Genomic DNA, 25207 nt, shown 5'->3' on the forward strand with positions numbered 1-25207 from the left:
ATGTAAACCTTTGTTTTTGTTTTTAAAAAGTATAATCTTGGGCGTGTTCTGACTGCGCTGCACATGCGTAGTTAGAGTATATCCTACCGAGCGCGCCAGTTAAATCGGCACTGGAACAGCCCAATGATAAAATGGCTGCTTTCAGGCAGAGCAAGTTAAAAAGGTCTACTATATGATTCGACACAAAAACGTTATCTGCGAGGCGACATCACGCAGCGCAATGCGCCAGGCCGACTTGTTCGCATTGCCTAATATGTTACAGCACAGAGCTTTTCTCGTCGAATCGTATGCTGGATTTAGACATTGACGTATACCGCCCGTTGATTGCAGTGATAGCTTATTCAGCCGCGCTGTGAGGGAGAAGGCCCATGAAGGCTTGGAAGAGTGCATGACAGGTGGTCTGTAGAAAGCTTTTCGTATATAACTTTGAAGGCCACATGAGCGGCCGATACCAGAGCCACTGGATAAGCTTTAGTAGCCCTAGCCGATACCATTTATAGGTTTTTACAGAGGAGCTGCTGTAGGCTGTCTCCCATTTTTTCGCCGCGCCCGTAGACAACTGAAAGTGGCTCGTACTCCCCTGCTTATCACTTCGGCACACTCTCCCTTTCTGGGCACCTGTTCGCCTCCGGCGCTCTCTCGCCAGTTGTGCCCTTTGGCGGCGTCGCTTTAGACGCACTCCGTACCGTCCTCCTCACCACCTGAGATGCCGCAGCGCTCATTTTAGACCTGAGGCACACCCTTTCCGTTCGGCCGCCAACGGCGCTCGCGTTAAAGCGGCTGGAAGGGTGCGTAGTGATGAGGAAAAAAAGTCGCAGGTGACATCTACGTTTAGGGCTTACGATTTAAGACGCGATAGCGTTACTCCGACCCCCAGGGAGGGTTTTAGAACGCAGTTGCTGAATGCTGAATGAAGACTAGCAGCGAGGGTTATTATTTGAAGAGAATAAAAGGGGCGCTAAGCAGACGAAGACGAAGTAGGCACACACACCTCATTTTGGCGCTGTAGGTGGTGTGTGTGTGTGTGTGTGTGTCTACTTCGTCTTGGTCTGCTTAGCGCCCCTTTTATTCTTTCCAATAAACATGAGCCAACTAGCTCAACAAGTTTCGTTATGAGGGTTTTTAATTGCCGTGGGCCAGAAGAGACAAAGACACTCTGCGCTTCTGTGGCTTAAGAGTGCGCGTAAAAGTTGATTGATTGATTGATTGTGGGGTTTAACGCGCCGACGCAACGCAGGCGATGAGGCGCCGTAGTGGAGGGCTCCGGATTAATTTTGACCACCTGGGGATCTTTGACGTGCGCCGAAATCTCGTACACACGGGCGTTTTTGCTTTTCGCCTCCATCAGAAAAGCGGCCGCCGCGGCCGGGAATCGAACCGGCGACCTCGTGCTCAGCAGCGCAACGCCTTAGCCACTGAGCCACCGCGGCGGGTGCGCGTAAAAGTTTACGGCCGCGCAGTGTTGGTCAGTTTGAGCGGGGAGGTGTCGGTGTTAGTGTTTCAAAGTGTTTATTCTCAGATGTCTAAGCCGGACTGAATATTCTAACTTTTTGTGAAGAGACAGATATCCTTGTTACGGAAGAAATAGTTAAGGTTTAGAAAAGGGGATGACGAGATGGTAGGGATCTCGAGGGTGGAGCCGGAAGTCAAGGGCGCCGGATGCAGCATATCCTTTTTTTGCCCTGTCATCAGCTCGCGCCAGTCTTGATGTAACGAGCTGGTGAAAGCTGCCTCACATGTCTCGAAAGAAGTGGAATATACAATGTTTTAGTTGTTCTTTCTTGGGCGTACCATTTGTCATGGCTAGAGTTTTAAGTTAATGTGTGATGTTCCCACCAAACATCTTCACCCACATAGATTTGTAGATACTTTTGTTGGTTTATCGTTTACAAAGTTTGCAATTCTTCGGCATTGAGACCCTCTTGTAGCCAGGGGAAAAATCGTGTTCCTACGCGTAGAGTACGGAGACGTTCTTAGGGTTTTTTCTTGAAGGGGAGTGCGGTAGTCGTGGTCGCAAGGAACACGGTATGTGCGTTCACGTGCCTCTTGGTCGGTGCCTCTTTCTTTTCAAGACCCTTGTGTCCGGGTGTCCAGGTGACGTAATTAACTTTTTGATCTGTAAAGGGAGTATCTTACCGAAGCGATTAGGTGTTCTGCCGGCAGAAGACAGTCCAATGCCATTTGAGAGTCTGTAAGAATGTTTACGCTTCTATTCGATACTCCCGCTAGTCGGATTGCCATGAGGATATCTCCAACTTCCGTTTCTTTGTTCCTGTATGTAGAAGGATCATGCAGTCACAAAGGCTGTCTAAGTAGTCATCTACAATTGCTGCCTCGTACCATCGTACATGCCGGAGTCGGTGTATACTGTGGTCTCATGATTTTGAAAATTTCCTAGCTCAAATGAACTTGATCCTGCCATATCCTGCCACAGACTTGTTACTTCTTGTGTAGGTCTGGATGCATGTTTTTGGTAGAAAAGAGTTTTTATGCGGAGTCGCTGGATCTGTGAAATGTCTATCATAGAATGCAGTCGTTTCTTTTCAGAGGGGGCACCTCTCTTGTATACGATGACCCTTTCCGATTTAGGTTTCCCTGCCGCTCTCTTGGTGCTAGAAGAGTGGTTTCTCTTATTTCTTTGAAAGCGCTATGAAGACACAATTTGAGGGCCTATTCATTGTCGTCATCATCAACGTCTTATTTAGGTCGACTGCAGGACGAAGGCCTCTTTCATAGACCTTCCCCGCTCTTGTCCTACGCTGCCCGAGTCCATTCCTTGCCTCAGAATGTTATTTTATCCCCCCATCAAGTTAATGGCCTTCCCCTTCTTCTAGACCCATCTATGGCAGCCCATTTTGCTACCCTGGGGGTCCAGCGGTTGTCAGTTCATCTCACCGTCACAATTGCGAGGTTGCGGGCTGCCTTATATGCTGCCCTGATGATGGTGTTTCTTTGATTTTCTTCGTTGCGGGTAAATTTGTGGTACGGTAGGCTCTGCAATATTCCGCTCATGATCAGTGGCTGAAGAGTCTTACCATTTCTTTTTTTCTTTCCTGCTCTTCTCTTGGTTGGGCGCTTTATAATGCGGGCAATAGGTTAACGGGTTTCTATTTTTCGCGATTGTAATTTTGGTTCTGCCACTTGAGTCTAGAGCCACGCCGAACGTTCTTACGTGACTGTTTTCTGGGAGGACAGCGTTACTTAGTTTTGGGTGATTTTGTAACTTGGCCGCGTGACGTCCTCCGTCGTTTGCCAAACGGAGCTTGCAGCGGATACAGAACCATGACGATCGGGCCCACAAATAGCTCTGCTAACCATTCTTCTCCACAGAAAAGAATTTTGTTTCGATCCAGTAGATCTCATGTTTTACAGCTGTAGTGCTACCGGTGAAGTCTTTAAATATGTAGTTTTTAAACTCAGTTTTGAAGCTTATAGGCGCCTGTAAGGTAAGCATGCTTCCAGCACCACGCCACAGAAGTCTAGTTTTCTTGTGCGTTATATGCGCGTGCTTATTTCTAAAACTATCGGGATATCCGCAGGAAACGTAGCCGTTTCTGATTCGGTGGCTGACCTAAAATTGCGCGAAGCCTCCGCAGGAGAGCACCGAACCTTGTTCAGCGGCAGAGAGCACAAAAAAAGCCACAGCTATGCACTAGGTCTCACAAGCTTTTTGAAGATGGTAGTCAATATTGGTTTACATAAAGGCAAAACTTTTAGTCTGAATGTCTGCCTGTCTGTCCGTAAACCCATCGATTTAGCCCTGCCCCCCGGCTAAAACCTAAAAGAACTCTTGAACGAGACGTTTATATAGGCAAAACATTTCTACACTGCTAAATATGGTGGCAATTTTCCCACTTGTCAACGCCGTTGAGCAAAAAGAAATCAGTAGAAACAGTTGAGGCAAGACATTAATCCATAAGCGATATTTTCATTGTTCTTTTAATTAAACGTACATGGCTGCTTGATTTTTGTGCAATAAGAAAAGACGCATTGACAAAATGTTTTACCTCAAAATACGAAAAGCGCTCGCAGTGCTCTCTCGTCCCTTGTGGGAGTGTCCCATGTTTAAAAGTAACCAACAAAATGTGCCAGTAAATGGCACGAGCAGTGGAATGCGGCAGAATGTAACTGACTCGAGCAAACTTCCACTTTGTTTGGGAAGAGCCTGAGATGTGGGCGGGAAAGAGAAGGGAGGTATTTGCGTGGCAGGGGCGGTGTAAGACTATCGTCTTTCGACGACAGTTGCACCGAAGGGAACAGATGCGCCGCCAATTTTTTTTCTAAGGCAGCTGACCACAGGAACCGAACGCTTCGCTGCAGCAACAAACCTACTGAAGGAATATAGGGGGCAAAAGCGGCCAAAAAAGAGAAGCATGCTTCCTTTAGCTCCACAAGAAAATGCCTCTGCACAAGCGAGCAAACCGGAAAGCGGAGTTTAGGAGTAAAAAGGCTGGCGAATACCTCGGTCAATTTTTGTTTCTTCGAAGGCATCAGAGAGCGGGCTAGGGTGGAGCGATCGTAACCCAGATCGGCGGGCGAGATAGCCGCTATGTCTAAACATAGAGCGCTTTGATGGTGCTTCCGCTGTCGATCTTTTGCGGCGAGCAGCATTTTTCTGCCGCGCTACTGCTGCGGATTTTGCTCGACGAAAAGGCCTGGTGCAAGAAAGAATATCAAAAAGCCCCCAGACTGGAGCCAGGCTAGAGCCGTTGTAGAGCGAACAAGACGTGCTTGCCTGTTCGAGGAGAATGCTGCTGGATAATGCGGCACTCAGAAACGACAGTGGTACGTTTCTTATTTTTACGCCCACATGCATGTTGTTCTATTCAGCATCACCGAGTGTTGCGCGAAAACAAAACCGCGGCAGGAGGAGATCCGCATGTGGGCGAGCGAATAGGCGCTGGCTGAAATAGCGGCACACTCACTTGCGCAGCCGCTACGAACGCTGGAGCCAAACTTTCGGGTTTTGGGAATAGCTGCAGTCTTGTCGCTGTCATAAGGGGCTCCCCGAAAGTATCCCAAGCCATCCCGGTCAAACAACCGCCTCGATCGTTGTTCATGTATCGCCCTGTACTTTTTTTCTTTCGTTTCCCACCGAAAAGTTTTATGCGTGTTTAGTGGGCTCAAGGTATACCGTTTTTGATGTCTTCTGTTCTCGTTTTGCTCCTTGTTTTGTTTTGTTTCGCGTTTGTTATGCTTGCAGGCCGCGCCGTTGTTTTCTTCCTTGTGGAAGATGTTGGCCAAATTGTTCGCAGTATGGGCTGTCAGTGCCCGGGACTGCGGCATTCGTGATGTATGGCGTTCGCGCAAAATTTGATGGATGGCCCAGTTAGGTATTCCAGGAGAACTTGCGATATAGTGGATGCGAGAATAATAATTGTTGAATTAGGGGACCGGGACACGCCGGTGTTGTGTGCGCCCACACGTTTCACAGCCGCTGTGTGTTTAGGCGGTTAAGAGGAGTTCATCGCCGTATGCACCGCACCGACGAAATATGTTGAACGAGTTACTGGTAGAATGCAGTGCGTTCATTCTATGCATGGTGATGACTTGGTGCCGACGATGGCACGTGGCCATAGGGGGACACGTATCCGGTCTTTATTCTTATCCTCTTTTTCGCTTTGCGACGTTTTCTTTCTCTTTCGGTTACTGTGGCTGAGAGACTTGGCGAACCGTCGCTATTAGCCCCACATACTACATGGTAAATTTGCCCTTGTTAGCCATACATTCCCACTATCAGCGGGAACGTGCTTTGAAACTCACCCAATTCTACTCGTGTGATAAACAGGTTCAGAGTTTTGTAGCAATGAATGCACGTCTCTAACACACGCTTTTGGAGACTCCACTTGACGTTGACGCCCACAGCACCCCCGTGTGGTCGCCCCTTAAATTTCTTAGCGCGTCCTTCCTTTGGTGTTTTGTAATTCTCCATAGTAAACATTGAAGGCTTCCGTTGAGACAAACAAGAAGTAGGTGTAAAGACCTCTTCGCCGGTAAAAGGGCTGAGCTGGCCTGCCCTGCTCTCGCTTTTGTTTCCACGTATTCGCGCCAACCGTCTCGCTTTCACTCGAACGCTCTTGCTGCACCTGCCGTCAGTGGCCAAGCCAACCCCACACCCATCTGCGACCGTTGGCATCGACAGTCCAACCACTGACGCTGCTTCATTTCCTCTTCCCTTGATTGCTAATAGTCTTGCTAAGAGAGTCTGCAGAATACCTGCAAGAAATTCTCGATGAACTATAATCAGAAAGAATGGCCGTCGGGCTTAAGATAAATATAAACGTATCTAAAGTAATGATGAATAAACATGCCACAAGCCCCTTCTTCAGCATGCGTAACGAAACGCTAGAACAAGTAGAAGAGTCTATCTGGGACAGGTGGTCAGTGCTGATCTCAAGCACGAGAAAGAAATCTGTCGCAGAATAGGTATAGGCTGGAGTGCACTAAATAATGAAAAGTAAGCTACTTCTATCCCGGAAAAGGATAATAACAACCAATGCATGCTGCCGGTGTGGACTTAAGGAGCTGAAATTGGGCGCCTTACTAAACAACTGGAAAGTAAATTTAGGTCGGCTCAGCGGGCCAGAGATCGAAGAATGGTGGGAGTAACGCTTAGGGACAGGAAACGAGCTTCCTGGATCAGGGAAAAAATTTGAGCAGAAGATATCACAGTTCAAATAAAGAAAACGAAATTCACTTGGGCTGGCCATGCAATGAGAAGAAATGACCACCGGCGGAACACCGGGGTAACAGAGTGGATACCGAGAGATGGGACTGGAAGAAGGGGAAGGCCAGCAGCTCTACGGAGAGGCAAGATAAGGAAGTTCGGAGGCAGGGAATAGACTCGAGCAGCGCAGGAAAGAAGAGGCTGGAGGTCACTGCGAGAGGCTTTCGTCATGCAGTGAACCTAAATAGGCTGCTGATGGTGATGACGACGATGGTGACAGCAAAAGCTCCAAATGGGAGGGTGCCTCGGAATTTCGAGTTGCAGTTGACTAATACCTAGCTCGGTGAGGCAGGTCGACCTTGGCTGCGTCGATGTGGACTTCATAGACACGCCGAGAAGCTAAGTATGAGCACCGCCATTGCGGTGCTCTTTATGGAAGAAATAAGTCAGCCAAGAAGCTAAGAGTCGTGACGTCCTTTCTTCTAATGCAAACGCACCGCCAGCCACAGTCAGTGGACGGGAGTCAACAGCGCGTATACCGGGTGTCCCAGCTATCATGCACCAAGTTTTTAAAAAAGAGTAGTGGCGTTACTCGAAGAAAAGTTAGTGCTAAATGTTTCTAGTACTATGGAGTAACGGGTACTAATTTTTTTTCGTTAATGAGATTTATTTATGCAATTGTAATTAGTAATCTAACACTAGAAGTACTGTCCTAATCATTAAAGTGTCAATAGGGCACTTGTAGGCACCCACGAGAGGCATCTATCAGCGGTATTTTCAACGACGAACTGATTGCACCCTCATTTATGCTGACCGATAAATAAGCCCCCTGAAATATGAAAAATACCACGTGACGACGCTCCCGCCCGCACCATAAAGCAATGACCTCGAACAGGCTCTCTCTGAGTCAGCCAGAATGCAACAAAGAAAAGAATGACCGAGGAAATCGCGACCGAGTTTGTGCCTTCCATTATCAAGGTGTTGCGTTGACTCTTCGCGCGTCTGAAAGGCAATGCAGTCATAGGGTTGCTTAGTAAGTATACTAAAGGAAACTGCACCTGGGAATCCATGTCGTCGTGGGGGGTTATGGGAAGACCACCGCTTCTGGCTTGAGCGAATTAATCTGTTCGATTAACTTCTGGCTTGGGCTTGGCATGACAATTGGATTCCTGATAAGCGGTTTTCGGGATTTGCTTTCTTCACTATGCATTAACGCGTCTACGCGACTACGAGCTACGTGGTAGCCGAAATACTTCCTGTTCTGTGGTAGCCGTGAGCCGTGGCAACTGCGTGTTCGGTGAAAGAGCAGGTAGTGCGTGATTGTAGCAAACTTTGGTCATGCCGGAGTCGAAGGAACGTATGAGTGAGCGGGTGATATGCCGCCGCGAAAGCTGTATCTCACGAAAAAAAGAAACCAAATGTACTTCGACGAAGACAAGATACGACAGATACGGGCGTCTGTATCCGTCCTATCTGCCTTCGTCTACGACTACTTAACGCTACGTTTCCTTTTTTTCTCCAAGTATGAACCAACTCGCTCCGCAAAACATTTTGTTGAACTGTAGCTGACGGTCGGTGCACCGGTTCACCAGGAAGGCGACGTTCTCATAGGCGCACTCAAAAAAATTTCCAAGCTATTTGAACGTCTTACTATTTGAAATAATGGCAAAATTAATAAAATAAGAGTCTATAATGAGTTTCCCCCAAAGTATTAACATTGTTGTTAACTTCCAGCTTGCCTGAAGAAGAGTAGGCACAACCGTTCCGGCAAAAATACGCCCTATTTCCCTTTTCCTTAGCTTTAAAGCGGCCTGTTTTATTTTCCACTTATATAATACCACACAATTCTTTGCGTTTTTGTGGCACTCTGTTCGGATATACGGCGACTAAAACGTTTCAATCCAAGCCAATGATGAGAAACTAAGGCGAGCGCGTGGTATAACGGCGGCCCATGACGACACAAACGGCCTTGATATGAGCCGCATAGACGCTCGCGCCAGATTCCTCTCTAGTGTATATAGTAAAAAAAACTCTATGAATGCAGTAGCTTTAAATCAGCTTATCTGAAGGTGCTGGTTTATGGTGCGGGTGGGAGCGTCTTCACGTGGTATTTTTCATACTTCGCTGGGTTTCTTTATCAGTCGGAATAAATGAGTACGCAATTAGTTCGTCGCTGAAAATAGCGCAGTTAGATGCCCCTCGTGGTTACCTACAAGTGCATCATTGATACTTTAATAATTAGGAAAGTACTTGTCGAGTTGGATAATTAATTACAATTCATTAAATCTATCTTATTAAAGAATAATCTGGTCGATACTCCACTGTACTAAGAACTAATTGATTGATTGTAGGGTTAAACGCGCCGACGCAACGCGGGCGATGAGGTGCGCCGTAGTGGAGGACTCCATTTTAATTTTGACCACTTGAGGATCTTTAACGTGCGCCAAAATCTTGAACACACAGGAGTTTTTGCATTTCGCCTCCATCAGAAAAGCGGCCGCTGGTACTAAGAACTTTTGGCACTATGTTTTCTCCGTGCAACTCCATCGCTCTTTTTTGAAATCTTGGTGCATGATAGCTAGGACAACCTTTATAAGGGCTGCACGGTGCGCAGGTAGTCGCTGTGTCGTCGGGTCGGTGACCTAAGCAGGGCACGTAGCAGCAACTGCCAGAACTTTCGCCCTAATACAATCCACACGGTAGCATATGAGGGCCATAATATTTAGTGCGAGAGCGCTGGGTGCTCCACCCCGTAAAACAGCGTTTCTGTCATGTGCGAAGCCTGTCAATTACGGCCACAGAGTAAAATAACGCCTAGCGACCAGCACAGCGCGTTACGAGACAACGTCGTTCTGTCGGAGGGTGGAGCTCCTGAATCAAGGTCACAGGAGGAAAGCACGCCGCGCGACCAAGGAAGAGCGTAGATAGGCAACAACCAGGATAGTCGGCGGTGTAGGGTGCTACCGGCGATAGCGTGTCAAGCGTGTCGTGCTTCACTCCGGGGCTGCAGCTCTGCCCAGAACTTCCACGGAACTGCTGGATCAGTCACCCTGCTAGGCATAGCGGCTGCTGTATGTGCCGACGTAGAGCCCAGCAGCTGCACAGGGTACACACAGGACGACAGTGTGGAGAGAAGGCAACCGCATGGGTAGCTGCGTTATGTCTTACGTGGCCTTATTTTCTCGTGTTTGTGCAGCGTATTCCCTCTATCGCCGTTATGGAATTGCAATAGTTTGTAGACAGTGGGCGGGTCCAGTGCGTCGGCCGATATCGATGCTCAGCGTCACGCTCGTGAAGCGGAACAGCGTTAGCGACGCCAAGCTCAACGTGCTTCCATTGACCCGGACGGGGTGGTTAAACAACAACAACAAAAAAAAAAAAAAAAAAAAACAACAGGACAACCAAGAGAACAATCAAGCAGCGCTCCATTCCAGTTTTTTTTTTCTTTTCTCTGTGAACTATTCAAAGGGCCCATTGAAAACGAACGATCATTTTAATGCAGATATACTCCCCAAAAAGCCATCGCTTTTAAACGCCCGCGATGACCCAGATTTTGCGCTATAACATGCAATGGCTCAGCGGAGAAGACATTTTATGTTGGGCGCGAGTTTCCGCTTTCGCCCTCTAGCATTACTGCCGTATTTTGATGGGAGAAAATGCGGAAACACTCACAAGGTTACATTGCCGGTTAACTTAAAGGAAATTCCATATGGTATGATTAATCCCGTTCTCCGTTATGATGTCTTACGAAGAGACGGAAAACAAGTAATTTCAATTTCTTTTGTTATTTATTAAGAGGTAAGGGTTCTCTCCTTGTTTTTCCTTGGTTGTTTTAGATCCGAAGCATCTTGGCGAGCGTCGCGCGTTTTTTGCATCAATAGCTTGCTATCGCTTGTTTTCTTTAATGCCGTTTTCGTGGACTGTTGCAAAATCATTTGCGCCATAACGAACAGCGGGAACGGTAACACGAAGCATATTCAGGAGAGACCTTTGCAAACTACTAGCACTGGTGGCCCACCTCGTTGATGTTAACAGTGTTCAGTGCAAAGCGAATATTTGCATATTTGGCGTATTACGTGGGCACATAAACCATCCTCACATCGTTCTTTTTATTAAACATTTATGTCGCATTGTTGTTTGCGAAAATAAACAAAGCCACGGTTAAAAAACGACGTCAACAGGCGACTCAAAAAGAGAATAAAAAGAAAAGAGCAAGAAAAAGACGGCCTCACGCTGGCGCGAGCGGCGCGAACCACTACAAAAACAAAGCAAATAAAAAGACGCTGGCTCGGGTTTTTGGCTAGAGCGAAGTGGTCAAGTGGCCGACGGCGCAACCGCCGATAACGGCGCATGCGCGAATGACGGTGCTGGATTTTCTGGTGACGTGGCCCACCTAAAAGCAGCCACAAACTACACCCTATCTCTTATCGTGTAGGTGATGTCCGGTGTCCGGAGCACTGCGCCGCTCATATTGTAGACCACCGACGTCATGATTTGTGCGTTTCTTTCTTCATACAGCTTAGCTTTTCTCTCCTTTCTTTCTTTCCTTCCTGCATCTTCTTTTTTTCTTCCTTTCTTTGTTTCGATTCTGTTGCATCCTGTTATTTTGTATTAATTGAACTACTGAATCCTTGCAATTGGGAAAATATTCTTGCTCGCCCGAAATTAGGAAAAAAAGATGCTTTGTCATAATTCCGAGCCGCACTAGAAGGAAAAAAAAATTCAGGAAAGCTTGCACTCACGCGCAAGACTTGAATGACGAAGCTGTTGCAGGTGAGTATTTCCAGACGTTCAGTTTGATTATCATTGTGGTGTCGTGGTTGACGTCGGAGGCATGGAATTTCAATGACCTCATGTTGAGCAAGGCCAAAGTGAGCTTGTCGTTTTGGTCGACGTTTTTGTACGCCACTCTGCTGGAGTGACTTATCGTCTCTAGCGGATGCTTTGCACGCCGAGCCCATCGAAGCGCGGCCTCCCCCCTTGGCTCTGCGAACTATCGGCGGCAGGGCCATGTGGAGCCAATGATCGCCTACAGCAGCTTCAACATTCACGTCGCGGCTCTTCCACGGTACGGAGCGCGTGCGCACGACGACACGAGGACGAACGAAAGAGGGGCGTACGCTATTACGTGTCTTTGTCGTTCCGAGCAAGTGTTGCCACAATACGGCGAACATTGAAGTGTTTTTGTGGCCAACATTGGCCAATCCCCCTAAGTGGGTATGCTTAGCTTGACGAAGTGCGCTCGAGGCACGCGTGCACCAGCGATCAGCATTTATTGGTATTTTTAACTGCGGACGCCTTACACGACGGATTTTCTCAACAGCTTCGCTGTTGAAACATTCAATTGAGGAACGAAGTTAAACGGAAATCCTACGGAAGACTAAGTGACAGTGCAATCAGTGTCGTTTTTTTCCGTTGAATGTACAGTAGGCATGTGCGTTGGCCGTATAAACTGATTTGAAGCGCTCATACGAAAATTTGAAGCAGGACATATCTAGGAAACACGAATAAAAATGGCTCAGGTTTAAAGCTTCTAAACTTAGTCAGCATAGACTATGTGAACAGTGTTTTGTGAAAGTCTGCCTCCGATTTCGCAGTCTGACCCACGGATATCTAGCGCGTGATTTGTTTTTTTTTTTCTTGCGGTAAAGGGTACGCGCAGAAAGCCCGGGTGGCGCGCCATCCATGGCGGGACTCAGGGACCAAGGGCGGGCAAGGCGGTGCTTTCGTGTGCGTGCATTGTGTGATTCTCTAGTTATCGCTACTGTAAACTTAATCGGAGCAGTGTTTTCCTATATAATTCGCTAAACCCTCGCATAGTCGCCTGGTTCGCCTGCACTGAACCGCACGAACGCACGGCCCCGCCGCCGATGGGCGATAAGGGGCTGGCGAAGCAGTCGTCTCACCCTAATTTACCGCGGCGGCGAACTTCGGAGTCAATGAACCCGTAAAAGAGCAGGGCGCAGCTCGCGCGCCGGCGAAGGTGATTGCGAGGCGATGAATGACCTTGAAAGATGCAGCGTAGTAGTGCTTTCACTCTAAAAACCAATAACATTAGCGAAAGCTTAACTAGCGCCCAAATTGTGGTGGCGAAGGACAAACGAGTGGAAAGTTGTCACTGCCATTGTTAATATTCCGGGGCATGGTGGCGAATATGTAATTAAAAAAAAAGGTACGGCCTATTGCCTCATTTTATCCCGAACGATATATATTACAGCACAATTACACCCCACATGCAACAACAAGCAATACTAGGACACACTACACGAAGAAGCCTTAGTTCTTGCTCCTGAAGTGGGCTGATGAAAACGTTGCTGCTCAGCTCAATTATTTTCTCTACATTTTTTATGATACCCCTCGCTCTTTTCACGAGAAATTTGGAACTTGCTTTGCAGGAGGACAATTATGCCCACCTCGGGGCTTGTCGCTCAAAAAGAGAGAATCGAAAGTATATTGTCTTACTTGTTAGGTGTAATCGCCGTATTCAGAGCGAAATAGCTTGATAAAAACGTTTTCAGGTATAACTGCTGATTTCGTCTTAAACAGTAACCGAAATTCTTTTGCTGCTGCGCCCATTTGCTTTATAAGCCATAATTATCTACTAAAGGTTGTAAAGGAACGAAGAAACGACACGAAAAGAAATATACAGTGAAACCTCGTTAAACCGTACCGGACGGGGACGCGAAGAGAGTACGTACTAACCGGCACTACGGTTTATCCGAATGCATTAGGTTAAAGGAAAACCGAGTCAGGGATTCGGCTTAACTACGTATAAAAATAGCTACGGTTTAAGCGGGTGCAATTTAACGAGATTTCACTGTATGTAAATAATTTGAAACGTAAAATATTGATACCGTATATAAAGCAGTCCTGGTGAATTGGTGAATGTCCATGTTTTGTTTTTGTGGGAATATGAGTGAACGTCGTAAAATGCGCATCAGAGTTTTGAGGTTTAACGTTATATTATGCCGAAGTTCGTGGGGCTCTGCCAGACAGCAATGTCCACCCCGAATAAGTTTCGTTCGCTGATTCTTAGTAATATTTGTGTCTTAACCGACCCGAACAGAGAGAAAGACAAAGTACTGCAACACAAGGCGGCAAGGCAGAAAATTACTTTGCAAACCTACGGAGCAACGTCTAAAGTCAATAAGAAAGGGAATAAAATACTTGTCCAAGTAAAACAAATGTAAGGCACACCAGCGAGATACGACGCATGTCGGTGCGTTAGCAACTCACAATGCTCTTCACTGGTTCCCGGTATCCACTAGTATTGCGCAGTCCGTAAATCTGTTCCTTGAAGCCATCTTTTCTTACCTCTACCTTTATGATTTCGTTTAGAAACAAGACGAGCATGCAATCAGGTTTCCCCGCGGTTCCGTCGCACATTGGCGTTGTGACAAGCGCGCGTGGAGGTGACAGGAATCCGATGGCGTGCTAGCGCGTTCATTCATTCGCACCTCAGTGGCAATCTGAACTCGAGCTGGCAGGAGACCGGCGAGGCGGCGAGAATAAGTGCGCCGCAGATACATCCGACAAAAGAGAAATGACAACGTCGGCGCGCATTTCTCGCCCTGTATTTGCTCCTTTCAAACCGAGGAACCTTGCGACGGATTGCGCTGAGGGAAGGCTCTCGGAGCAGAGGAAAACGAAAACGGCGTCTTCACGGCGCGCCGCAGTGCTATTAATTTAGAAAGACTGCGACGGTTCGGAACAGAAGGCGAGGAGGTAATACGAAGCGTAATGGATAAATATATGGAGAGCACAGCCGACCCAGAACGAAAGCCGCACTTCCCGGTTATGAACAGAAATGGGCCAGTGACGTAAGGAAACGAACTTTTGCTTCCATTTTTTCGAATTGGCTGCGACGGGGCCGAAAAAAAAAAAGAAGGCTTGAAAGCAAGAACAGCGCTGTTCCCGCTACTGGTTGTCTGGGCTTCTTCCTAAGAGCCGAAATTTCTCTCAAGTGTTCTTCACAGGTCTGGGAAAATCAATCAGGGAGCTTCTACGGCTCGTTCGTAGACGTACAAATTAGTGGGAAGGGCTTTGGGCCGGCCAAAGCACCCGACATTCTGAGACCTCCTATGCTCAGATTTTAGTGAACGTTAGCTAAGTATTGGTGCCTTTTTTGCTTGTTTCCATATTTTTCATCCCGGTCGCCTTGTTTTTGCTTCCTTCTTCGCATGATTCTTCCGAATAATGGCGCGTCGCTAGAACACCAATATGCGCTTACATATTTCATGGAGGGCAATCTTGGCGACAAACGAAACAGAAAACACGAGTGTAAAATAGCACAATGAAATCCGGTGCAGCGAACACACGTAATTTCTTCGGTACGATAACACCTCAAGTTAGGCTCGTCTGTTTAAATAAACTCTCCCTAATGGAATTCATGAAGAACACCTTACGACCTCTCGCAAATGGTATTCGTCAGGAGGGGGGGGGGGGTATTCCGCGACCAAACAGCATTGATGAAATTATTATAACCATGGCAGTCTACACGAACCTGAGAGCAAGTATAATAACAATGCAATAAAAGCACCAAGCTTACTGCTATTTAGCAACGTGTTGTGCAGAGTGATGGTTCGTCATGTGGTTTAGGGAGATTATGTTTACGTCTGAGTACGTTAACTAAACGACGAGAAACATTGTGGGAACATAGGACAGTTCTGATCAACGCCCCATGCGCGTAGAACGCTGTCACTAACCCTGAACGATAACCAGATATGTATATTGCTCTACTTACAGGTGAGCCAACCATCTTAAGTATATGATTGTTCTCTGTATACATTGCGCAGGTCTGGTTGCTTTAATGCTATTTGTTATAGCTTCTTGGCTTTACTAATGCGTTTCGTTTTTTTAACTTCCCTTTAAGATAAAGGTGTGTCTTGCACAGTATTTTTTCCTTAGGCGGGAAGTAGAAAAACACATCGCAGAGCGAAATCCAAAGAGCCTAAAACAACCGAAATTGAGGCCCACTGGTGTGTCTTAAATTACATCAACATGTACAACAATGCCTAAGTTAGTGATCGAACCGTGTTTGCAGCACGATTAAAGCCACGGCATGGTTTGTGGCTTTAAAAGGGGCCATGAAGACAGCATACAAGTTTGGTTCATTAGAGATACTGATCGGTCCCGATAACAATGACACCAAAGTTACCTTAAACTTCGAACAAATAATGGAGGTATTGAAGAAAAGACATGAAGCAGTGGTGACTTCCTAGCCATTTTCCGGCAACTTTTCTATTACGCCACAGGGTACTTTTTCGATAATTGGCGGTCGCCGGACTAACTCATCGCTGAGACACTTGACTGGACGATTGTAGTGGGCTCTTTAGTTCCGTTTGATCGCATCACTTGAATGCTAACGTGCATTTACCACACTGAAAATTATGTTTTTACTGCTGGCGCAGCCCACATGACGTCGCTCGTGTCCATAACACGTCACTGTAGCGCGAAATTTGAAAATAATTCTTGCGTTTGTTTTTTGTTTTGTTAAAAAGCAGCTTTCGTGGCTGGAATAAAACTAAGTGAGGTACTGAAGCCCAGTTCTTTCAAATGAAACCAAGTTGTATTTTGTCTTCATCGCCCCTTTAACAGTGCTGCAAACAGCTTGTGAGATGGAGCATAGACTATTTGTGAAAACGGTGATCGGCCAGTGTTCTGACACAGCGCATTCGGCCTGGGGTAGCCTGCGGCCACTGCGACACGGGCTGTTAAAGTCTTGGTGTCATTTCTCCAGGCCAGTAGGGTATTGAAGATCCTGTGAATTTTAAAGCGAAGCTTTCAGCCGCTCACTGATGTCGTCTGTAGTCCACCCAAAACGCGCTGCAGGAAAGCAAACTATTTCTGACGGCAATGATGATCGCGGGTGCAAGAAAAAAAAACGCTTCCCATAGTCGGAATCGAACCTGCGCCCCTCGCGTTATGAAGCCGACGTCTATCCAACTGCGCCATTTTTTTTTTGTTTTTATTTCCTTTTATTTATATTTTTACAAGTAAACGATGTAATAAAAAGCGCCTACCATGTTTTGGTTGGTGGGAACTACTAAAAACGTCAAATGATGTCAATTTTTGAAGCACTGGCAATTCTTTGGCGCGGTCGAAACAGTTTGAATTAGGAGAAGGGCGCATGGACTGCAAAATTATACAGAAAAATCATGCACCCCCCCCTCTAACGATGATGATAGTGAAACGCGAAGCTTTCTTCGTGTGAAATCAAAGGCGAAGGGTCAAAGTCAAAGGCGCTGCGATCAGAAGTCCAAACTCAGACGACAACCAAGGAATCGCTCACGAGAAAGCTTCGCGTTCTACCGTCGTCGTCGTTAGACTGAGGGGTGCATGATTTTTCATAAACACGTGGTCATACGTGTGTGCTTGTGATGGAGTGTTTATGTGTTTTCTGTGCGCTTGGGCGTGTGCCTGCTTCACTAATACTGCATTGTCAGCACAAACAAAAGCGCGCTGCTAGGATGACCTGTCCGGATAATTAAATGATTTTATCTCACTCGCTGCGACGAGGACTATGTAAGCACTTTGGAAACAGAATGTTAAATATCCCCTCCAAAAAGCCCTAATACTTACTTGGTGCTGTAATTTTTATATCCTGTAGTAGCGTCGTGAGTCGACCGTGATTGAAAAATACGAACCACCGACAAAAATACACCTGCACATGGGAAGAAGCACCAAGGAAACGCATTCCCCCGGCCCAGAGCAAAACGGCAGCGCATGCGTGGAATCCTAAGACCAATCTTGGACGCAATTCATGAGGCAAAGGAAGACACATAACGTCCATTCAGTGTTGGAAACTATGCACAGAATGCTCCAGCTATCTTTTTCAATCAGCCACATGGACAGCACGTCGCTCACACCGCGTGTGGATCGAGGCATGCGCAGCGTGTTTCGTGGATAGTAGAGAGAAAGGGGAGAGGAGGGGCTTCAACGCGTGTTAGTCGAAAGTCAGACGTGTCTCCTTTCCGCTTTTTGACCGTGTTTCGTGTCGCTGGTTTTATAGAAGTTGATATCGCTTGCATGTGATAAATTCTTTAAAAGTCGACGAGAAAAATAAACCCTAAACTTAGTTCTAAAACACAAAATAAAGAAAGACACGCCAAGTCACTCCTAGCCAGCGGAAGCAATTAGGCTGCACAGTGCTAGAAGCCCTTTCAAACATTCGTTTTTGAGCACAACTTAGCTCTACCAACCAACTTCAGCATAGGTTCCCAGGATACGACTACCGTGTATGGACATGGATATGAATTACGATAGCGAATGTAGAGTGCTCCGCATCATCCGCCTCCGCGTTCGTGACATTGTGAAGATACGGAGGAGGAGGAGGGAATATGTAGAGTGAATCAGTGCAGGAATGAATGTCGAGGAGAACTATTGTTGAACAAATGTTGAGAATTGTCACTAGAAGATGGCGAGGAAATGCCCTACGGGATGTGATTGCAAGAAGGCCCCGCTATGGCTGCTAACAATAGTTTAAGGATCAGCCAAGTCTAGCCATTGCAGAAAAAAACTCTGCCTTGTGGGTCTAATTCTGTTTATACCAAGTGAAAACTTTGTTACATTCTGCTACGGTAATACTGATCGATTTCAGGAGATATTTGCGACTTAAACATTGTTTTCCAAACAACTACATAGCGCACAAACCGACAATAGACAAGCGCTGCGTGTCTCTTTACTTTGTCTGTCGTCAGTTTGTGTGCTGTGTAGCGGCATGGATTACCAACTAGCCGAAACCCTTACTCTTTTAGGTTTTTTTTTTCAAGTGTCACTAAATATATCTTTTTTTTTAATTAAAGCGACACACCGTAATGTGGTAACCGAAATAGATAAACTGCAGAGAAAAGCACTGGGCCGAATTTCATCTATGGTATTTAGAAAAACGTGATACCAACCGAAGGCTTCACTAAATTTAAATTTGCTCTATTTTAGCATGTAGCGAGTCAGCTTGCTTCCGCATACAGCAGCTATGCTTTCGAGGTGGGTGAAAGTAAACACAAGTGAGCAAGTAGAAAGCACGCGTAGAAGGAAGCGCTAAACAAAGCGCGTCATGCACAGCCATCGGTCACGTGAACAGTGGCTTCCCAGGGGTCCTTTCGTGCACCTTGGCAGCGATAAACGTCGCTCAGGGCCTCGGTAAAGTGTGAGGGGTGGAAGTAGTGCCCGGCGCGGTGCCCTTTTACAGACCTCGACGGCCTTACAGCACTCGGTGGTCTCGGCTTGGTCGCCCGCGCGTGACCACCACGACGCGGCTAGCATTCATTCGCCGCCACTTCACGGTCTCTCATGTTTAATTCAGGCGCCGGGCGCCCTCTCGGGCTCGCCGCCGGAAACGTCGCGGCCAATCGATGCGGTCTTCCGAGTGGGCGCCATTTTCGAACGCCGACGGGCCCCGCGGGAGCCGCGCGAGCGACTGCGCAGCGCCTCGCGAGCTGCTCGGCCGGCGTCCTGCGACACTTGGCCCGCGACTACTGCGGCGCGCGTCTGAGGAGCCACGGGAGCCGACGGCCACGGTCGCACTCGGGTGTTTTTAGATCAGACGCGACGACTGCGGAGCCGCGCGACAGCACCCGTGGCTCCGTGCGACGCCGATCACTACCAGGCTCGGGGAAACTGCGCCCGCAACTAAGGAGCAAAAAGGAAGCAATTCGGCCACCGTGCAAGAAAAAAGACCAGCCAGCCATCCTGAGAAGATGCCTTTTATTCAGCCAAGACTACAGAGCAACCATGCTGGCCTACGAGTCTACCGCAAGCCGGCCAGAACGAAAACTCTCGACGCTAAGGCAGCACAACGAACCAAAAGCGAACAAAGTCCTCAGCGGCTCCTTACCTACGAAGTCCATGCCGGGGCCGGTCGACGAGACGCAAACAACTAGCAACGCGCTTTCCTCGACACTCGGCTTCCGTCACACATCCGGACAAACGGGCAGCCGCAGCTACGAGGACGCTCAGCCGTACTGCGGCACAAGACAGCGCGCTTCGCTCTGAGGCCACCAGGGCGGCGCCACAACCCCCACTGCCATGGTTGCCAAGCCCTGGCGCAAGCGCGACGCCCCGGCGTTCCACGAGGCGCCGCTAGCGTGCCCGCCGATCGAGACTGCTTCCGGATTGAGGGGCGGCCCGACGCTGGGGCGACCTTGGCACTGGGTCAAGGGTGGCCCGGAATAAAAGTTTTCCCCAACCCACTGGCGGCCTAATGCGCCACCCGGGCGCACCAAGTGCTCGCTGCCGCCCGAAGGGGCACAATGGGGCAGACGGGCTCATTAACCGCCGCCTTCCTTGCGCTCCTTGCTTCCTGCGGATGCTAGCGATCTGTCGGGATGCGTCCCGCGCTTTTATTGATGGTCCTGCGCAAGAGATTCGCTGCCAGCCCGCACTTTCCGAACAAATTTGGGGGCGAGAAAACCGCAATGTTCTAGTGGCAGCGGCGCACCTCGAAGCGTGCTTCGCCACATAATGAACCTTAATGCGACAAAGCCCACCTCGGAGTGTAGGAGCTGCGGCGGCTGAAGTAGTGAATTTTAAATGAGTTTATTATTCAAAATTTAGAAGTTTCGTTACTTTACATACATTTATTTTACGAAATCAAAGCTTTCGGTAAATACATGAGAAAAACAACTTTTTACCTAGCGAGTTTTACCCCCTATGTATCTTGTACACACTTTGTTAGTAAAATAAAATTCAATTGAATTCAATTCCATGCAATTCGAAAAGACACGCGACTTGTGGTGACACAGAATGAGAGTGTATTTGCATGCTAAACCTAAGCGACTGGTACCTCAGGTATCTGATCGCAAGTTTTCTGTGGCTGTTATAGAGTGCGTGTAATTCTAGAAGCGTACTGGGTATTTGTAAAAAGAAACTGATTTGTGCGCCTCCATGCAGCACTAAATGTGGTATGATCATTGTGCTCAGTAATTAATGAGGCATTATAGATCCTTGCCGTAATGCTTCTCTGAATTCCGCTTCTATCATTAGTAATTCTTGTCTGAAGTGGTATACGGTCGTGATGCAACGGCTGGCGCTAGACAGCGCATGAATAAAGTCCCATGATTCCCCAGAAAGTTCCAGGGGATCATTATCCCACTTTTTCCGCGTAACCTCCCATGTAATTACCGCCGTTCCTTCCCGACTTAAATGCCGTAAATTTTTCCAGCCATGCGCAGCCGTACTGCTCAAAATAACGCGGAGGCATGCCAATTTTAACTACGTAGCGCTGGCGCTAGCGTCGGCCCGCGGGAAAGTCTGCCGTTCTTTCTTTCTTTCTTTCTTTCTTTCTTTCTTTCTTTCTTTCTTTCTTTCTTTCTTTCTTTCTTTTTATTTTCTTTTCTTTGCATTCTCTCTTTTCCTTCTTTCTATCTTTCTTTCTATCTTTCTTTTGTCCTTCTTTCTTTCGTTCTTCCACCCGCCGCGGTGGCTCAGTGGCTAAGGCGCTGCGCTGCTGAGCACGAGTCGCGGGTTCGATTCCTGGCCGCGGCGGCCGCTTTTCTGATGGAGGCGAAAAGCAAAAACGCCCGTGTGTACGAGATTTCGGCGCACGTTAAAGATCCCCAGTTGGTCAAAATTAATCCGGAGCCCTCCACTACGGCGCGCCTCATCGCCTGCGTTGCGTCGGCGCGTTAAACCCTACAATCAAATCAAAATCAATCTTTCGTTCTTCCATTTCTTTCTTTTGTCCTTCTTTCTGTCGTTCTTCCATTTCTTTCTTTCTTTCTTTCTTTCATTCATTCATTCATTCATTCATTCATTCATTCATTCATTCATTCATTCATTCATTCATTCATTCATTCTTTCTTTCTTTCTTTCTTTCTTTCTTTCTTTCTTTCTTTTTTCTACTCCGAGGCTGTCTATGGGCAAGATTCAGCAGATCGTCTCCGGTGACAGTCCGAGCGTCGACTAACAATATGGTTTAGCGTGTAAAAAAAACATTAAAATTAAACCGACAGGTTTTGGGGACTCCATATTTTGTCATGACGGCTTATATTGCTCCACGAAGCGTGCCTTCTTAGCAATGCACTGTGTTAATAGGTGAAGCCGACCTAAGTAAAATCGGTGGGAGCTCGGTTTTTGTAAGCTGGCTTTTCCACATTGGTGTTGCAAAGAGTAGCATGGCCATCTGAGGAGAGAGTGTGGTTACAGCCTCCTTTATATTCCCCTCCACTTGCTGACGATATGACGGTGTTCGGCTGTTACCTGTCATGTTCATAAATAATGTCTTGCCGCACTTAAGAACCCATGGTCGAAATATTCTAGAGGGCCATATGGAGCCGGAGTCACCTAGCCACAATTTCGGTAGGTTCGGCAAGCAATGTCAGACCCCGCCGGATTCGCTTCTGCGGCGGCTTCCTATTTTCCAGCAGCTGGTGCAATCGGCCATGTGGTTATTTTACTGGTCAAATCAATGGTACAAATAGACCAGTTACTTCCCTGTCCCGCGCCAGTGCATAGAGGCAAGCGTTATACCGGTAACCATGTGTGCGGTATTTAAGAGACAAAGGACGGCATCAGTGTTGTGTCCGGATGCCGCACTCAGCAATGGGAGCACATCTATACAGCGAATACTTGCACGGACTCGGAGCAATTTACCTCATGCCAAAACGGTTTGTTGGGAAAGCAAAAGTTAAGTGTTACATTTGCGTGCCACATGCCGAAGTTACACGTTCGCAATGACATGCATCACAGCGGCAGGCTGAGGAATACTCAGAGTACCTTCCGTTCTTTGACGCACGTGAAAAGCCCCTACACATGCACGCTTTTATTTTACACTTTCTTCAGAAAAACTGACCCTACGGCGAGCAATAGAACCCGCGACCTCAATAGCGCAAAGCGAAAGCAAAGTTGATTCAGTATTTTTAGTCTTTAAAAGAGACTCTTGAGTGGCATGAGTACACATTGTATCATGGTTGTGCAGCAGTAGACTTGTGGAAGCCCCGTTTTTTAAAAAGAACGACGTTTGCACAAATTTTGACGATTTAGCGCCAACGTCTTAGCCCTGCCGGAGATGCAAACGAACGGATGATGATGACGATGATGATGTCTTATAATTTGCTTTGAGCATGCGGTACCACAAATTTGATTACCTTGTTTTTCCCATGTTCACAGGCAACGTAAAAAGTCTGTTTGTTCATGTCTGAATGACATGAAGTTCCTGCCTCCGAGGCTCAACACGCAGCGAACATTTTCTACTTCCCGACATGGATTGTCGATAAGATGTTCGAAGGACGTGTAAAACACTGCGCTAATTGCTGTCTACGCTTGGTATTTCTTTCCTGCAGCAATACAAAATACTCCTCACCTTGTCGTAAAGAAAAAAAATATAACAAAATAACGCCCGTAGGAACCGGAAAGCACACTTACAGGTGAATCAGAACGCAAGTAGTGAGGCAAATGTTTACAAAGACTGCTATCTAAGCGAGAAAGTTATAGCTGAGAAGCTGCTAGGGACTAAAGCAGGCGGCCTAACACGTGTGTCTGCACATTGTGTGTGTATTTTCGTTTATTAGCTCTTTCTCTACACATGTTACCATATAAGGTTCATGTAACGCAAGGTTCAAGCCATTGTACCATTTTTATTTTAAACCACGTCATTTGAACAAAAGAAAAAAAAAGATGCGAAGAAGAAACGTTTGCAACATAGAAGAGCTAAATGCAGTTTAGAAATTTTGCATTCGTACTGAAGCAAACGTTACCGGAACTTTTTATGCGTCATCAGCATCCGAACTAAAATTTTGCTCATTACTAATACACGTATGGTCCTTTCTGCTCAGTTAATTTCCGAGAACAGTCACTGCATTTTCTAAGGGCCAAAAGAGAACCATAAAATCTTATTAAATGGTATCGCGAAAAATTCCGGACAAGCATCGCATGAGTAATACCCACCGCATGCATTCAATCATTACGTAGTTGAATAAGTAATGAGGAAGACTTAGGTGAGAACTTCTGGGCTTGTTTCCTTCATTGGGTGTCAGGATCCACTATTATTTAGTAGGCTTCCGCTTTGATGTGATGTCGCCAGTGGTAACTTGAGTAGACGGGGACATCATAGCCGGTTTTAATATAGCTCCCGGTCGCAATATCACCGGCTATATCCACCTGAGGTTGTCACGTCACGTCTTCCATTACATATTTGCATAAGCCCCATTGGCCACAATGATCAGCTTTCCAGTTAGCGACGTCACGGCGTCGCTGTGGTGTCATTTAGGTCGTCTTCTTTCGCACTTCTGCATGAGGTCCTGTGGCGGGCATGAGTGAAGAACACGTGGGCACATTACACCCCTTTAGATTCCGAAACTCCAGCGGGACATCGCTGCTCTCGCGGCGGCAAGTGTGGTCGAGTGACCTTGTTTTGCTTATATTTTATTCGGTGTGTGGCAGAGTCGCCAAATGTTTGCCAAATGACCTAGGATAGCTCCGCTGTGAAAGTGCCTTGCGGTCAATAAAACTGCACTTTGAGCACGCTGACCTACTGAAGGGCACGTTTGCAGATTCCAATGCGACAGCACTGGACAGCTTTATTGCGCGTAAAAGCGGCGTCCGACGTCGGGGTAACCAAAAAAGCGTCAGAAAAATGGCTGACAGTGCGACGAGAACGAAATTAAACGAAAAAAAAAATGGTGGCCTTGGATTCAAACTCGGGGCCTGTGCGGAATACGAGTATAACACGCATCCTCTGCACCGGAGCCGAACCTTGGTGGCAGCTGACAAAAGGTGGGCCTAGTTAATGCGTTGTGGACTTGGATCTAGAAGCATGTGTGTTGGAGGCGTGTACTGAGGCATACAGAAACAATCTGTGCATGCTAATTAGTAATTACACGTTAGTAGGGAAAAACGTTTACGCGAATAGTATATTTGTGGAGCCAGCTAGGGTGATTGGCCATGTATCTCATAAATTTACCAGAGGAAGAAAGAAAACGATGCAGTTGGATAAGGGTCATGATGATGACAGTGATGGAGCACAGTAAAAGATATATCGACGCAATGCTTCTTCTTTCGTCTTTTCTTCCCCATGGAAGATCCCACTGCTTCAAGCAAACGGAAGTATATGGTGCCAGAGATATGCATGCCGGGTGAGCCCAGGCTTACGCCCTCGGCGTTGCTCACAAACCACAAGCCGCATCATTTATTGTGCCCGGTAACCTTTATATTACAGCTGCCAAGAGGCGGCACAAAGGGGGAGAGGGATCTGGTGTCCGGTCACTGACGTCACCGCCCAAGCAGCAGCTGCGTCACGTAGCGACTGCTCAGCGCACGTGCAGTGGCCACCAGCAGTCACACGACGCATGCGCGCGGCCTGGCTGCGAGGTTAAGCACCGCAGCCTCATGTTCAACGAAAGACTGCCGCCACGTGAGCTAGGAGAACGGAGGGTCGTGCCCTTTAAACACCGGTGATTTCTTTGTTCTCGTCAAGCACGAACGTATGCAGCTTTGGAGTGGGCTCAGGGAGTGTATGTGCCCGACGGTTGAAATAGAATCCTAGTGCTGAGGTGAAGGCATTGGCAACACAGCCTTACCCTGCCCTTGCATCAGCATGGCGAG

The 25207-nt window shown here is 47.4% G+C and overlaps 1 protein-coding gene across 4 annotated transcripts in view; it reads right to left on the reverse strand.

Moving 5' to 3' along the window:
* Positions 1–25207, reverse strand: part of Cpx (synaptic transmission protein complexin) — a 682070-nt gene that overhangs the window by 132070 nt on the left and 524793 nt on the right. The window contains exon 1 of one of the 4 annotated variants that reach the window (XM_077687875.1): positions 19503–19642. The exons of the other annotated variants lie outside the window; for them this stretch is intronic. Coding sequence (XP_077544001.1) covers positions 19503–19515 — 13 coding nt within the window. The 5' untranslated portion in view covers positions 19516–19642. Of the gene's footprint in view, positions 1–19502; positions 19643–25207 lie in introns of those variants that run through there. 4 annotated transcript variants of the gene reach the window in all.

Source organism: Haemaphysalis longicornis, unplaced genomic scaffold, assembly GCF_048455015.1.
Source record: "Haemaphysalis longicornis isolate Haplotype H1 unplaced genomic scaffold, Haemaphysalis longicornis Haplotype H1 scaffold_1, whole genome shotgun sequence".
Classification (NCBI taxonomy): domain Eukaryota; kingdom Metazoa; phylum Arthropoda; class Arachnida; order Ixodida; family Ixodidae; genus Haemaphysalis; species Haemaphysalis longicornis.